The 17427-nt window shown below is 41.3% G+C and overlaps 1 protein-coding gene across 1 annotated transcript in view; it reads left to right on the forward strand.

Annotated features, from left to right (window-relative positions):
• CERK (ceramide kinase) overlaps positions 1 to 16860 on the forward strand; it is a 42807-nt gene extending 25947 nt beyond the window's left edge. The window contains exons 7-13 of the mRNA XM_087722168.1: positions 3260 to 3334; positions 5430 to 5582; positions 8259 to 8364; positions 9521 to 9591; positions 13242 to 13450; positions 15030 to 15238; positions 16680 to 16860. Of these exons, the coding sequence (XP_087578294.1) occupies positions 3260 to 3334; positions 5430 to 5582; positions 8259 to 8364; positions 9521 to 9591; positions 13242 to 13450; positions 15030 to 15238; positions 16680 to 16764 (908 nt within the window). The 3' untranslated portion in view covers positions 16765 to 16860. The remainder of the gene's footprint in view (positions 1 to 3259; positions 3335 to 5429; positions 5583 to 8258; positions 8365 to 9520; positions 9592 to 13241; positions 13451 to 15029; positions 15239 to 16679) is intronic.
• The last annotated feature ends 567 nt before the right edge of the window (positions 16861 to 17427 follow it).

Raw genomic sequence — 17427 nt, forward strand, 5'->3', positions numbered from 1 at the left:
CTCCTCCGGAGCGCAAAAAATCAGCCTACGGGCAAACTGGAAGTTCAGGAACGGACTTCCTGTTTGCTTGTAGAGCCAGTTTTAGTCCTCCAGAGCCTTCAGGGACCTCCAGTAAGGCTTAAACTGGCCCTACGAGCAAATTGGAAGTGACTTCCAGTTTCCTCATAGGGCCTTTTTCATCCTCTAGAGCCTTCAAGGTAGCCTCCGGAAAGCCCCTGAAGGCTCCAGAGGGCTTAAACTGCCCCTATGAGCAAACCAGAAGTTTATTCCTGAAGTTCCGGTTTGCCCGTAGGGCCAGTTTTTTGCACTCAGGAGGCTTCAGAGAAGCTCCTGAAGCCTCTGGGGCTGCGGGGGAAGCTGTTTTTGTCCTCCCCAGGCTCCTATAAAGCCTCTGGAGCCTGGGGAGGGTGAAAAATGGCACGCGCTGGCCAGCTGACCCTCACGTGGCATGACAAATGGCTCCATGTGCCACCTGTGGCCCGCGTTCCATAGGTTCTCCATCCTGGGTGTAGAACATGGTTTCGTTATAAATTGGTGTTCTAAGCTTTTGCTTTAGTTACATTCAATTTAGAGAACAAAAAACATTGTTAATATATAATTGAAAGAAGTGTGCTTATCCTTTGACTAACTCAATTTTTTACTGTTCATTCCTCCAATGCAAACCTTTGGCAGCTCAGTATGAGAGATTATTATACACTTTATAAACATATATATTTATTTAGTCACCAATCACATTCCTATTTGCCTAAATCCTAAACCTCTTTCTATAGGTTGCACAGAATTGCTCAGTTACTCCTAGATGGGGTCAACAGGAAATTCTAAGGGCAACTCACAACAAAATTAAACTTAAGATAAAAACGAATCAAAAGGCCACAATGCAGAGGAAAATCAGCAGGGAGAAGAACCTACCCGCCACAATTTAAAACTATTAAGGAGGATTAAAAAGCTTAGAAACACTTGATTCTTTAGCATAAATTCTTAGCTGCGTATTCTTTCATAGTTAGAGCATTCCCAATTTTGCCATCTGCTATATTGCAGACTGTGTTATGAAGGCTTGTCCTTAGGCACAGGTGAAGAAAAAACTTTAAATTTTGAAGACCTTTAAATCTTGAAAAGAGCATTGGCATGGAAGGGGAAAGCGAACCAGGGCTTAATGCTAGGGCAGTCTATCTGGGCTGCCAAAACCCCGCTCATCCTTGCCAAAAAGAGACTGAGTCTTTTGTATCTTTGATGCCAACTAGCCATTGGCTGGATTTTTGCAGCCAAATATGGCATGCCACCCAGCACTATCTTGGATTAGTGTCAATATCTACATCATTTTCAAGGGAGTATATATTTTTTAATCTCTGACGGCACATATTTTACAATTGAGCACTAGATATCAATGTGATTTCAAGAATATACCTTTCTAAAGGATTGGAAGAAAGACGTTTTTTCCAGAAAATTGATTTGCCCTGCTCTTCATTTTTTGCCTGAAAATATACCTCTGTTGCTTAGAGACCATTGTGAATTATAGTTTCTGTTAGAAGGGGCTAAGTGCTCAAATCAACAGTCAATGCAATTAAACCTATGTGGGCTGACAGCCTGTGCTGTGGCTGTATTCCACTGGAATCAGTTGACTTCTGCCTTGAAGTCTTTCAAGGTTTTCTTGCAAAGGAGTGTTGCATAAAAAGTAACCAAGTATAGTTGGCTCACTTTAACTATGCTTAGTCTATACTTCTTTAAAAAAAACTTGTATTATTTATATTTTAATTTTCTATTTTGACAAATCAAATTTTGGGTTTAAAGTACACATTAAGTATAGTTATTTTGTTCCAGTCTTGGTAAAGAGTACTAGTTTGTTAGCCTTCCCAGTTAAACCAGACAGGAAACACAACTAGATGAGCCAGCTCTACTTCATTGTAAAACTACATTAACAGAATCTTGCAAGTCTGAAAGTACAAATCTCCCACCATCTCCTTAACATACTGAGAAGCTGGTTAGGGTCCCTTCTGAGCCCTTTTCTCTGCTCATTATGCAGCTGAGTACTACGCCCTCTCTTAGGTGACCATTCCATTCTTAGCATTTTTTGTGCCATCTCCCAAGGTCTCTAAACTTTAAAAGTTTACTTTATTGTCATTGCACCTCGTACAACAAAATTAAATGCCACCATAACTATAAAAATAAAACACAAGCACGCATCCTTCGTATTCTATACAATTGAATCGAACCCCCCCCCCCATGATATTGCATTAATATTGCACTATACAGTAGAGTTACTGCCCTGGGATAGAAGCTATTTTTCAGCCTATTTGCCCTTGTTTTTATTATCCTGTACGGTCTGCCAGATGATAATAGTTCAAAAAAAATCCCCACTATGAGATGGATCTTTGAGAATGTTTTGAACTTTCTTAAGGCAGCGGGAGCTATAAAGCTCTTCCAAAGAGGAGAGAGGGCAACCAATGATCCTCTGGGCAATGATGTTGGCCCTCAGATAGCAAGCAATAGTTAGACTTATATACCGCTTCATAGGGCTTTCAGCCCTCTCTAAGCGGTTTACAGAGTCAGCATATTGCCCCCAACAACAATCTGGGTCCTCATTTTACCCACCTCAGAAGGATGGAAGGCTGAGTCGACCTTGAGCCGGTGAGATTTGAACCGCCGAACTGCAGCTAGCAGTCAGCTGAAGTGGCTGCAGTACTGCACTCTAACCACTGCGCCACCTTGACGTTGTCCTATCTGCCTCTGTGCAATTGGCAAACCATACGCAGGTGCAGTAAGTTAAAATACTCTCTATGGTGCAGTGGTAGAAGGTCACCAGCAGTTTTTCATTCAGTTGTTGTTTCCTGAGAAGTCTCAGGTAGTATAATCTCTGCTGGGCCCTTTTGACCAGTGCTGCAATGTGAGTGTCCCAGGTCCGGTCCTCTTTTATGCTAACACCCAGAGACCTAAAACTGGCCACTTGCTCCACTCGGTCTCCATTGATAAGCAAGGGCTGGATGTCTGATCTGTTCCTTCTATAGTCCACTATAAGCTCTCTGGTCTTATTAGTGTTAAGAACCAAATTATTATCTCCACACCACAAAAGCAACCGGTCTCTACACCACCTCATTTCGATAGGCAGCTTAATAGCAGCATAATATGATAGTTCCCAGTAAGCCACACAACTGACCAAACTGAACTCTATGGCAGTGATTGGTAACTTAGTCCTCAGTTAAGATAATTTTGTCCTCGCAATGTTTTTGAATTGCAAACAACATAAAGTTTGCTTATTTTCCAGGTTCGACTGATTGCATATGCTATGCAACAGTTGGCATCAATGATCCAGTAACATCTGCATTACATATCATTGTGGGTAAGTACTAGCTTGCTTTCAGGCTCATTGACACAATTTTAAACGCCCTAGGGAGTTTTATGCCATCGTTACTGCTTTTGGCAAATGAAAAAAAAAATCAAATGAAAATGCTAACCATTAAGATGTCACTAACGCCAGCTGAGGATTTTGCAGAAGCCTTGCTATTCTGCAGAAAATTAATGATAACAGTGTGGCATAGAAGATATGGCAGTTAGATATGATCATGAAAGCATTCTACTGGCAGAAAGTTACATTGACGAACCACTTCACTTTACCACTCAAAAGTGCAGCTAATAGACATCACAATGTTAACATCTATGGCAGCATCAGTGTTATGCATAGCTCATTGAGGTTATTTTTTACCCTTGTATGTGAGCAACTACTAGCTGATTGATAGTTGTACACAACTATCACTACTGCACAATCACTATTCCAGGGATCCTGGTTTGTCAGGATATATTTTCAGGCTATTTGTATTTTCCTCCTTCATTCCATATAGTCCTAAGTAGGACAGAGTGGTCATTATCCCAGTACAGGAGCATCGTAATGATCCTCACTACAACTAGAACATAGAATAACAGGATTGGTGGTCTAGTCAAAACAGACACACACATACACACACACCGCTCAAGCAGGAGACTCTATACCATTCCAGACAAATGGTTGTCCAATCTCTTCTTGAAAAGCTCAGTGATGGAGTACCCATGACTTCTGCAAGCAAGCCATCCCATTGATTAATTGTTCTCACTGTCATGAAATTTCTCCTTAATTTGAGCTTAGATCTTTCTTTGATAATTTTCCATCAATTACTTCTTTCCCTATTCTTAATTGCTTTGGAGAATAAGTCGACCCCACTGCTCTATGACAGCTCCTCAAGTTCCGGAAGACTGTGTCACCCTAGTTCTTTTCTTGGCTAGACTAGACATACATACCTAGTTCCCACAACTGTTCATCATATGGTTTAGCCTCCATACCCCTTATCATCTTTGTTATTCTTCTCTGCACTCTTTCTAGAGTCTCTGCACCTTTTTGTATCATGGTGACCAGAATTCCATGCAATATAAAGCAGCATGATTATTTCACATGGCCTTGATACTATCCCTTGGTTGATGCAGCCTAGGACTGCATTGGCTTTTTTGGCAGCTGCAGCACACTGCTGAACTCATTCTTAAGTGCTTGTCCAATAAGAAATCCAGGTCCTTCTCACAGGCACTACTGTTGAACCTGATACCACCTCTTTTATACCTGTGCATTTGTTTTTTCTTGAATGAGTGAAACTACAATGGGAAAATGAGTAAAACTAGAATGAATTGTTTTGCTAGAGCATCACAATCAGAGGTGGTATTCAGCAGGTTCTGAACAGTTCTGGAGAACCAGTAGCGGAAATTTTGAGTAGTTCAGAGAACCGGTAATAGCAATAGCAGTTAGACTTATATACCGCTTCATAGGGCTTTCAGCCCTCTCTAAGCGGTTTACAGAGTCAGTATATTGCCCCCAACAACAGTCTGGGTCCTCATTTTACCCACCTTGGAAGGATGGAAGGCTGAGTCAACCCTGAGCCGGTGAGATTTGAACAGCTGAACTGCAGTCAGCTGAAGTAGCCTGCAGTGCTGCATTTAACCACTGCGCCACCTCGGCTCTATAGTGGTAAATACCACTTCTGACTGGCCCCGCCCCCATCTAGTCTCTGCCTCCCGAGTCACAGCTGATTGGGAGGGAATGGGGATTTTGCATAATCCTTCCCCTGCCCCACCCACCAAGCCACCACCACCAAGCCACACCCACAAACATTTTTAGTAAAAAAAATTGAATCCCACCACTGATCACAAGAGTCATAATAGCAGACACTTAGCTTTTTAACTAAGTAATTATTATTTAACACATCTTCAGGATTTGCATTAGAGTTCCATCTTAACTATTATATCGGGCACTGCAGAACCTTTTATACACATAAAGAGAATGGGTTGTTTTTTTTTTTGGCAATCTTACTTTAAAAATAAGACAATTGTTAATATTTTGTATATTAATATATTTTATGTATTTTAATATAAGACAAGTTTTACAGTGACTGAGTAATGAAATACCTCGTTCATAGGAGATAATCAACCTCTGGATGTTTGTTCAGCACATCGCCATAATACATTTCTGAAATACTGTGTATCACTCCTGGGATATGGCTTTTATGGAGATGTATTGAAAGACAGTGAACAGAAACGCTGGATGGGCCCTGCCAGATATGACATCTCAGGTAACATCTTGTATATCTTCTGCAGTCATCCTTTATGTCGAAGTAGCAATAGCACTTAGACTTCTACACTGCTTCACAGTGCTTTACATCCCTCTCTAAATGGTTTACAGAGTCAGCCTCTTGGCCTGCAACAATCTGGGTCCTCATTTTACCAACCTTAGAAGGTTGAGTCAACCTTGAACCTGGTGAGATTTGAACGGCTAAATTGCAGTCAGTCAGCAGAAGTAGCCTGCAGTACTGCACTCTAACTGCTGCACCACCCCCGGCTCAAGTAGCTAAAAGATTTTCCCTCTGCCATTTTTTAAAAATACCTTCTATTAAAATTGCAGTACATTTAATTAAATCATTGTTCTAATGTTATTTTGTGTTTAATGATTTGAACTAGAATTGTAGAGACTTTGATATAAAGCTCTCCTGCAGTTGTAGAAAATTACTAGTTGACATTGAATAATCCACCTTCTTAACACAGCAATAGCTTTTAGACTTATACAGTATACTGCCCCCATAGTGCTTTACAGCACTTTCTGGGCAGTTTACCATGTCAACATAGTGCCCCCCCCCCATAATTCTGGGTCCTCATGTTACCAACTTCAGAAGGATAGAAGGCTGAGTCAACCTTGAGCCAGTCAGGATCAAACTCCTGACAATGGGCAGAGTTAGCCTGCAATGCTACTTTCTAATCACTGTGCTAGTTTGCTTCCTTCCTACCCTACTTCTTTTCAACTAGTTGAAAAGTAGATTATCAATCTGCTAGTAAATAATTTATCTCCCACTGTAATCTTATTGGGAAGAAAAATGAATCATTTATACCACCTTGGAGAAAAAATGAGACATAAATCTTAACAATTTTGAACTTTTTTTTCTTTATCCCTCTTTTCCTTCAGGAGCTCTGAGTAGTAACCCTAGCACAATTCCTCCCTCCCCCCCCCCCCAATAACCTTGTCAGATTTCTCTAATGGAGGGTTGACTGGAGCCTGGATTTAGGTTTAAAGTTTTCTGTACTAAACCCAGCCATTTGTGACTTAAGCAGTGAATGTTAGTTTGTCAGTTTGATGCAGATCATCCATAGCTCTAGGCTACACAGTTTTGTTTTTAGTTTACCATATTTTGTGAATCTAGTCGATGCATTAACAAGCCATAGTTTATTTCTTAGAATAATGCAGTGGTGGGTTTCAAACATTTTTCGAACCTACTCTGTGAGTGTGGCCTCCTTTGTGGGAGTGGCTTGCCGGCCATGTGTTTTCTTTCCCCCCCCCCTCTCTCTCTCCTTCCTTTTGTCTCTCTGTCCCTTTTTCCTTTTTTTCTTTCTCATCTCTCACTTTTTCTTTCTTTTTTCTTTCTTTCTTTATTTCTTCCTTTCTTTCTCTTTCTCTCTCTGTGTGAGTCTGTGTGTGTGTGTGTGTGTCAGTGGTGGGTTTCAAAATTTTTGGGAACCTCTTCTGTAGGTGTGGCCTGCTTTTCGGGTCCACTGGTGGAACCTCTTCTAACCGGTTCGGTAGATTTGATGAACCGGTTCTACCGAACTGGTGCGAACTGGTAGGAACCCACCTCTGGAATAATGCCTGCACTCAACAATCTAGTTAAGCAAATCATAAGTTGATGTGTTCTATGATTGGTAGTAGTCGATCAGATCACTCCTCTGTTGCACTTGATATCCATTCTACATCCGAGTAATCAGGGTGTGGAAGATATGGCTGGCATTGCTTCCTGAATCATTGAATCTCCCCCCAAAAATCAAAAGAGCATAAAGGAGATTTATTAAGAAAAAAAGGGATAAGTATGGCTGTAGAGCCGGGGTGTCAAACTCAATTTCATTGAGTGCTGCATCAGGGTTGTATCTGACCTCGGGGACTGGGGGGGGGGGGGGGGCGTGACCATCTCAATGTCACTCATTGAGGCTCCGTTTTCAGCCGCGATGGCCCCTTCCAGCCCTCTGCCAGTGAAAATGGAACCCTCCCGAGCTTCATTTTCACTGGCAGAGGCACTGCAGGCTGGTCTTTTGCTGTTTCCAGGGGGGCCTTGAGTTTGACACCCCTGCTCTAGAAAAAGACTCTCCACGGAAAAGCATCCAGTGGACAACCCACACTATCCCTGAGTGCAGAGGTGGGAATTTAATCCCCAAACAGTGGCCTTTATGTAAAGAGGGGAACGCTGCTCAGTGGCTAAGATACTGAGCTTGTGGATCAGAAGATTGGCAGTTCAGCGGTTTGAATCCCTAGCACTGCATAACAGAGTAAGCTGGTGTTACTTGTTCCAGCTTCTGCCAACTTAGCAGTTCGAAAGCACGTGAAAAATGCAAATAGAAAAATAGGGACCACCTTTGGTGGGAAGGTAACAGCGTTCTGTGAACTTTTGGTGTTGAGTCATGCCGGCCACATGACCACGGAGACGTTTTGGGACAGCACTGGCTCTTCAGCTTTGAAACGGAGATGAGCACCGCCCCCTAGAGTTGGGAATGACTGGCATGCATCTGCGGGGGAACTTTTATCTTATGTAAAGAGAACATGTAGACAATGCCAAGAGGTTGCATATAAAAAAGTGCTTATTTGGGACACAGAGCAAGTTGTAGGAAACATCCACAGAATAATAATCATTCTCTTCCAACTCTATGGGAGAATAGGTAGAAGAAAAAGCAAGAATTAATGATTTCTTCCATTTTCTCCCTCCCTTTCCAAGGTTTCAAGACTTTCGTCTCCCATCATTACTATGAGGGAACCGTGTCTCTACTACCAGCAGCCCATGCGGTGGGTTCTCCAAGAGATAAGAAACCCTGCAGAACTGGGTAGGCTAAATCACTCGATTCACCTCAAATGCCTGTTGAGTAGAAAGACTGGAATACATTTGCTAATTTGGCTAAATTTTAATAATGTAAAAAAAAAAAGAAGAAGTTGAGTTAATCACGTTGAGAATTCACAAAGGCGATTCTAAATCATCAGAAATTTTCTGCTTCTCTAAATTACATTTGAAATGCTAAATGAATGGTGTTAGATACAGATGCAGCAAAATGAATGGTGTTAGATACAGATACAGATTAAGAGAGTTGGAAAGGACCTTGTAGGTCATTTAGTCCAACCCCTGGACCCAAGCAGACCCTACACCATTTTTGAATCCATTATGTCTGCAGAGGTATGTGTGTGTTTGTGTGTGTGTGTGTCCGTGCGTGCGTGCGTGTGTGTGTGTGTGTCAGAGGTCGGTTGCTCCCGATTCAGCCAAACCGAACTGGCAGCAACCCAGGCTCGCCACACACCCCGAACCAGTTCCCTGGTCACTTCTACCATTGCTGGCATGCTTCTGCACATGCGCAGAACAAATTACAGTCAACTGCGCATGCGTGAGCAAAGCATGTGCAAAGCGAACCGGTACCAACAGGTACAGGAATCCACCCCCTGTGTGTGTCTGGGTGTGCGCGCTCGCGTGTGCACTACTAAAACTTTCATGCTTGTCTGTGTGTAACCATTAACTGGGCAAAAGAGTGCATCTTAGAGCAAAATATTTTGAACCAAGGTGGAGTAACTTACGGAGTGCATTCTATAAGTTCGGAACTCCATGACTCCTGTGGAACTGAACTTCAGAAATTTTTATAAAACATTTTATAACGTAAAAATTATCGCAAAACTTTTTCTGACATAATACGGAACATTGTCTCTGACTCCTAACTGACTGTGGTATACAATTCGACATGGGCTCTTTTCAAGACTGATGCAAGTCTGAATATCTCCCTGAATTTTTAACAGCTTTTCCAACGAAGGCAGTGCAGCAGAAGCTCTGCCATGGTTGAAGCTGGTAAGGAAATAGCTGTGAAAGAAAAACTCAGCGAGTCACGGGATGTCCTGTTGATTAATTACATCAAATTTTTAAAAAATTAATTAAACATTAAATTAATTTTCCAATACCTGAGTTATATTTCCAACACTGAAGTTGTTACCTTTGTTCCTTAGGTGCCGGGTTTGCAAGCAAAGTAAACTCCAGCTGGAGAAAGATCAGAAGAAGACAGAAAAGGAGATTAAAAGTAACTATACTTTTTGGAACCTTGTTTGTTAATGGTTAAATTGGCTCAGTTAGTTTCTAATACCTTTTTTTTGGATGACGAGTATAAAGACAGATTCCGTGCCAGAACAAGAAAAGAAGGAAAATTCCAAGGAGTTCATGACACGACAGGCTTTGTTCATATTTATCTTGTTTATAAAGTCTCATGATCATTCATTACAAATGCTGATTTATAGCAGACTCTGCAGTTGGTACAGTTTGTGAAACTACAGCAAATGCAGTATATTCAATTACCAAATTTGGAGTTAAAGTAAGGTTGAAACCTGTTTTTATTTTTCTTGGTATAAAAGCCACTTTCTGTCCTACTTCTTCGAAGTCCAACTTTTGCTTCCATAGGCTGTCACAAGGGAAACCATTATTTGCACTATTCTTGTGAGGCCTTCATGGCTATTCTACCAAGTACTACCGTGTTTCCCTGAAAATAAAACAGTGACCCGACAAATGTGCGCCCGACAAATGCGCGCCGACAAAACCGCAAAGTCAAAAGCGCGCCCACAAAGGTGCGCCGACAAAATCGCACCCACAAAAGCGCGATTAGGGTTTTTAGGTTAGGGTTAGGGTTATAACATTGTTTTCGCGTCCCAATATGTTGTTTGTTGATGGCGCACTTTTGTCGGTGCGCATTTGTCAACACGCTTTTGTGGGCGTGATTTTGACGTCACAGTTTTGTCGGCGCGCATTTGTCGGTGAACCAATAAAACAGGGCCTTATGGGTCCGATGCAGGATGTGTCTACACTTACAAAAGATCGGAATAGTGCAAGTAATAGTTTCCCCTGTGACAGTCTATGGAAGCAAAAGTTGGACAGGGTCTTAAGCACTTGGCCTTATTTTCAGGGCGGTCTTATATTTTCGGGGAAGTCTTATTATTTTTGAGGTGCAGGCGAGCGTGGTCACCTCATGGCTGCTGCTGTGTTGCAATATTTTCGAGGAGGGCTTATTTTAGCGCGATTGGGCTTATTATCCGGGGAGGTCTTATTTTCGGGGAAATTGGGTAGCCTACGGTGTATTTATTGAGTGCTCGTTCATTTACTGTTGATATTATCAAGTAGATTTCCAGTTTTCAGCTGGGTTCCCAACTCTTCAAGAAACAGCATGATTATGCTTCGCTCCATGCCATCAAATATTTCTGTTCTCAGTTGATGTACAAGAACTAGCCAGACTGATTATTTGTCTCAGTTTAAATTCTATTTCAGGTCCATGCCAACATTGGGGGAAAAAAATCTAATGGAAATGTTTGGGTTACTAAGCTTAAAATGTTAAACATCCCTGAACTAGGGATCGCTACTAGCCCTTGTAAAGCTTCAAATCTTATCTCCTCTGTACATTACCACAACTGGTTGGGAATGCTAAGAAAAACAGTCCAGCCACCTGGACTATACTAGAAGAAAAAGGACAATGCAGGTTGCCTTGAACTCCTGGAAGACAGATTATGGTTATAAAAAGCAGTAAAGAAATAACAAATAATTCTTGACTTACAACCAGTCATTTATCAACATTCACCAATGGTTGAATACTTTATGTCCTGTTAAAGCACCTCCAGGCATTGTAATATGTTGGGCTGGTCCTTCTGGTCACATGACCTCATTCCGGGTGTTTGCCAAACCTATTTGCATTTACAATCTGCCAGCCTAGGATCATCATTTGCAACCTTCTCTGCTGGCTCCCCAAAAAGTCAATGAGGAAATCAGCAGGGAAGATTGTCAATGGAGGGGACATTGGATTTGAGGTCCGTTCTCCTAGCACGGGAGAAGGGACAGGGTGGCTCAGTGGCTAAGACGCTGAGCTTGTCGATCGAAAGATTGGCAGTTTGGCAGTTCGACTCCCTAGTGCCACGTAACAGAGTGAGCTTCTGTTACTTGTCGCAGCTTCTGCCAACACAGCAGTTCGAAAGCACATAAAAAATGCAAGTTGAAAAATAGGGGCCACCTTTGATGGGAAGGCAACAGCGTTCTGTGTGCTTTTGCCGTTTAGTCATGGCGGCCACATGACCACAGAGACTTCTTTGGACAGTGCTGGTTCTTCGGCTTTGAAATGGAGATGAGCACCGCCCCCTAGAGTCAGGAACAACTAGCACTGATGTACAAGGGGAAACTTTACCTTTACCCCCAGCATGCACCAAAGGATTTCCCCTCTTTTCCATACAGAGAGGAGAAATCCTTCCATACATTGGAGGAAGGACCTCAAATCTGGCAAAAAGTGCTAGTGAAGGCCTGCATTCTGGCCTTTCAGAATGGTGGGGTTTGCTAGCAAATTTCCCCTCCAAATTTCTGTTCTTACAGCATGCCAAAGCATTTCCCTTCCAAAATCCCTCAGTGCACTTGAGGAATGGACCTCAAATCTGGCAAAACATTAGCAAACACTATCATTCTTGTGATTGTTCTCCCAGTTGGGCAGGAAGAGGGCCCCAGGCCTCCCAGATATGGTGGGGGGGGCAGGTCCTCTCTCCACCCTATTGTACTTGGGAGGCCTGGTGTTGTGCTTAACAACCTATCATGTTTCTCCAAAAACACAACCCACCTTGAAAAGAAGCCCTATCACATTTTTCAGTGTATGCGATCAAAGTAAGCTCCATCTACAAAATTAGCCCTAATTAAGACCCCAGCCACCCCGGGGTGTACATGGTGGGGCGAGACACACAGGTAAAAAATAAGCTAGGGTAGGGATGGGGGGGGGGTGGAGCTGCCCTACTTACCAGGCCTCGCACACCCCAACACCTGCCTCGTCTTCTTCGGCCACTTGCCACCAGTCGCATGCATCGCCTTTGCCTCCGGTCCGCCTTTAGATGCCTGCCGGAAGGCATTTGCAGCCAATAACAGAGCTCTGTATCGAGCCAGAGTCTATTATTGGCTGCAGAGGGCTTTCCTGAAAGTATCTGAAGGAGAAACGGAGGCCGGGGCAATGCATGTGTGTGGCAGCAAGTGGCCACAGAAGAAGTGGGCCAGCAGCGGGCTCCTGCTGGGTGGGGCTGTCGGTGCCACCCCTGCGAGGTGAGTCAATAATTAGAACCCTCCAAAAAGAAGGCCTAGCAATTTTTTCAGGGTCAAAAGAAAATAAGATCCTGCCTTCTTTTTGGGGAAACATGTTATGTGGTCACTTAACCACTGCAACTGGGAGACCTGAGATTGTTATTGTTGAGCGCAATGGTCATGCGGTGTCTCATTTAACAACTGCTTCACTCAACAACCAAGATTCTGGGCCCAATTATGGTTGTGAGTGGAAGACTACCAGTATGGGGCTTAGTGATTTGTCAGTAATTTTAGAGCTTTTAAGAAGAAATCAGCACAAACATCCCATCCTGGATTCTAGTTAACAGGACACGTGATTCTCTGAAGTCCTGTTTTGCCAGGCACATTGGATTGAATTATGCATTATATTAATGCTGCCTTTAAAAAAAAAATACAAAAATCACTAGATTTATTTTAAAGGAAAAGGATGAGTCACAAAACTCATCTTGCACAGAATCTCAGTGGCTCTTCCTGATTTGTCTGGGAGATGTAAGGTTGGGAAAATTGCCATCCCTTCCTTCACCCTTTATGAAGTCAACAATGTCTTTAAAAATGTCTCAAAATCCAGATGATACCAAGAACAACATGCAAATTAATCTCTTTCAGGGGATGAGGAAGGAGAATGGAAAGTTATTAGAGGGAAGTTTCTAGCCATCAATGCTGTGAACATTAGCTGTGCCTGCCCACGCAGCCCTAAAGGCCTTTCACCAGCTGCTCACCTGGCAGATGGCTCGGCAGACCTCATTCTAGTCCGTAAATGTTCCCGGTTAAACTTTCTAAGATACCTCTTAAGGCATACAAACCAGCATGATCAGGTGCGTATTTTTCGCTCTAGCAGTATGATAGCTTCACCATTGGAACGGAGGAACAATCTGATGTAGATTAACGGTCTTGTGCTGGAACACAAAACAGGACAATTGCATAACTTACAATAAAAAGCTAGACTTTCTGGAACTTGCAGATCAGAGACTGCTTCATCCCATCATCTTCCAGTAAAGTGTCCTGCTCAGAGGGAGGAAAACTAATTGATCGGTTATTTTCACTGATGTCACTTAGTTCTTACCACTCCAAGGATGGCGCTATATTATTGATTCATTCATTCATTCATTCATTTTTTTCTTTCATTCATTCAATTTTTTTATAGCCGATTAACTCAACTAAGTCACCTTGAATAGCTTACAATTCTAAAATTATAAAACAAAACAATAAAACCACCCACAAATAAATAAATACAAACAGCTATGATGAGTAATCAAATAATACCATGTTTCCCTGAAAATAAGACCCTATTTTATTTTATTTTTTTCCAACAAAAAAAGGCACCAAGTCTTATTTTCAGGGGGGATGTCTTCCATTAACTCCCCTCACTTAAGCGCATCGTCCCCGGCCTCTTTTTCACTATTAGAGGCTTTCAGGAATTTCTTCGTCCTGCAAAGCTTTCCTGAAGGCCTCTCTAGCCGATAACACAGCTCCGGATCGATCAAATTATTCTTGATATAACTTGAAGAAAGAATTTTCACAGAGAGCTGTGAAAATAACTACAGACCCCCTCGCATCCTGGATATAAATTGTTTCAACTTCTACCTTCAAAATGACGCTATAGGGCACTGCACACCAGAACAACTAAACACAACAGTTTTTCCCCCGAATGTCATCACTTTGCTAAACAACTAATTCCTACAACACTGTCATATTACCTATTAAGACTGTATTACTATTATTCTTCTCTTCCTTCCTAGTACCTATCTCTTCCCACTATCTTTAAAATTTATATTGTTTTATTTGTTTCCTAGTATGATTTGATTGCTTATTAGTAACCTATGACTATCAGTAAGTGTTGTATCTTATAATTCTTGATGAATGTATTCTATTTTATTTTTCTTTATGTTCACTGAGAGCATATACACCAAAGACAAATTCCTTGTGTGTACAATCACATTTGGCCAATAAGAATTCTATTCTAATCTAACCTAACCTAATTTATTCTTTCTTAACATGGGAACTACCTCTACTGCTTTAGTGGCATTCAACCAGTTTAATGTAGCTCAGGTGAAAATTGTAGCAAATACAAAAAAATCACCTACTTCATTTATAGAAATAGTTTTGTATGCACCATATAGTTTATTCTACAGATAAAGAAAAGGTTGTTTAGAAAATTGAATTTTACAGCAGAGTTTTCAGAATCTAGACTTAGATATGTTTAAACCTATTGAATGTCTGAGTACACTTAACTGTATTTTACATTATAGTGCTGAGTGTCATTTAAACAAAATTTAGTTAAGTGCTATTTAGAACACACACACACACAAAAAACACCTCAAAAGACTGACATGTCTTTTTGCCAATTTCTAAGGCAACAAACGCTGTCATTTTCTTCCTACATTTTCTCTACAGTTTGATTTCAGCTTTGTAGAGGTTTATCGGATTAAAAAGTTTCGTTTCACATCAAAGCATTTTGATGATGGTGACAATGATGACCAGGGTACGCGGAAAAAACACTTTGGACAATTCTGTAGAGACCACCCAGCTTGCTGCTGTCTTTCCCCCAGCAGTACCTGGAACTGTGATGGAGAGACTCTGGATTGTTCAACTATTGAAGTCAAGTGAGTGCCTTTCTTTTTATAAATGAATCTACGAATATAAAGAGATTAGAGTGCAATTCGCACATTAGTCCTTTCCCTAACAGGATTTAAACATTGTCAGAATACTTCCACTAAATATAGAGCTCTAATTTTTTTTTAACATACGCATATCTCTGCACTCCTAAAAAAAGTTTTAATCCTCTCACCTCAACAACGTCAACAGGTTTTATTAAGTAGAACTTTATTAAACACTATTTATTGCCTCCAATAGCAGTTCCCAGGAAGGCAAAATGTTTTCCATGACTAACATGCAGAAAGAAAGGTTAAACCTTTTTTTAAAAAAAAATCATCTTCCCAGCCAGAGTCCTCAGTGCATGATAAAAACAGAATATAATGGTTTGTTCAACTAAACATGGTTCAAGTAATGCTGAATTAGTTCTGTGGAATTCCTCTCTACAGAATCTCGTGATCGTCACTGATGTAAATACCCTGTTCCCCCCCCCAAAATAAGCCCTTCCCTGATTATAAGCTCAATAAGACTTTTGAGCGCATGCACTAAAATTAACCCTTCCCCAAAAATAAGGCCTCCCCTAAAATATTTTAACGCATGCGCAGCCATCCCCACCATTTCCTAGGGGGGAACAATATGCCCCACTTGCCCCACATGTACCTTCCATCCACACGGAATGGCCTCACGGAGGCTGCTACCGCCAACCCTAGCTACCACACCCCTTAGTGGCAGCCACAAAGAGCGGCAAGCCCAGCAACACTAGGCAAGAGTGTGCCAGAAACAGAGACAGAACTTCCAGCCTTCTCTGGGTCAGCTGATCTGCGGGCCGTGGGCTGAGGTTAAGAGGCCTCCTGGACCTCAAAAATAATAAGACCTCCCCAAAAATAAGACCAAGCGCTTACTTCGTGGGCCAAAAGAAAATAAGACCCTGTCATATTTTTGGGGAAACATGATAATGTTGAAAGGGAATTAGATAAATTCACAGAATGCAAGACTAGTAAGAGCTACTGATCTTAAGACTCAGGGTTGGGAGCAACCTGCATCCATGGATTTGGTTAAATAAAACAGTAAGATACATATTATAATTTACAAATTCTAGTCAAAATCCCAAGTAATTCTATAATCTGACTATATCTGAACCCAGCATATATGTTACTTGGAGTAGAGATGCTAGAGACCAATTCAAACAATCTAAAAGGTAATAATAGATACACAGGTATATGTGAAGAGATCTTAATTTTGGCTAGATGGTTTATTTATTATGGCATTTCTCCAAATAAAAAATAAACTAGGAAAAAACACGAAACATAGCTGTACTTGCTATCTCAAACTGCCATTGTGAGCAGCTTCTTAACTGAATAATTGAGAGGATTTTGTTCTTATTAGTGATTGGCAGATTAGAATTGATAGAATTTTATCATGTGAAGATTTTACAATTTCTTACATTTGCAGAGTTCACTGCCAATTAATTAAACTCTTTGCAAGAGGAATAGAAAAGAACCACAAACCTGAATCACCTTACAAGCAACTTACCTGAGCAATTAATTGAAGTCAACATTGCAAGAACATGAAGGAAAAAAGGCAACACACAGACAAGCATTTCTCGCATGTTAATAAATGTTTTTAAATTTTATTTTTCTGGTCAAATTTTAATTCTGGATAGATTTTTTTTTTCAGTTAATGTCTTCAAAGACAGTGGATTATTTTAAATTACTTTGTGCTAGGGAAGTTAAGAAGATTTTTGGCTTATATTTCCTTTCTTTTGTTGTTAATAGATTCTGTTTTCTTGCTCTGTTTCTAAACTGGATGCTCCTTCTCTTAGGTCAAGATAAAAAATCAGATTATTATTAGTATGGTCCGTCACACAGTTAGCCAGATGTTCAGACTGGATTTGCAATTTTTGTCCACCTATCTATTCCTTCCCAAGGGCCTGAGATAGGCAGATGTAGATGTTTGATGGTGTTAGAGCAGTGTTTCTCAACCTTGGCAACTTGAAGATGTCCGGGACTTCAACTCCAGAATTCCCCAGCCAGCGTATGCTGGCTGGGGAATTCTGGGAGTTGAAGTCCGGACATCTTCAAGTTGCCAAGGTTGAGAAACACTGTGTTAGAGGAATTGTCGCACGTTATAAGTTGTTCTGAGCAAAGCTGCCTTTTGCAATTGACTATTGTCTGTTCACAACAGCTCTTTAGTTGATGCT

This window comes from Thamnophis sirtalis, unplaced genomic scaffold, assembly GCF_051295495.1.
Source record: "Thamnophis sirtalis isolate CommonGarterSnake01/CBP01778 unplaced genomic scaffold, rThaSir2_p1.2 scaffold_9, whole genome shotgun sequence".
Taxonomy (NCBI): domain Eukaryota; kingdom Metazoa; phylum Chordata; class Lepidosauria; order Squamata; family Natricidae; genus Thamnophis; species Thamnophis sirtalis.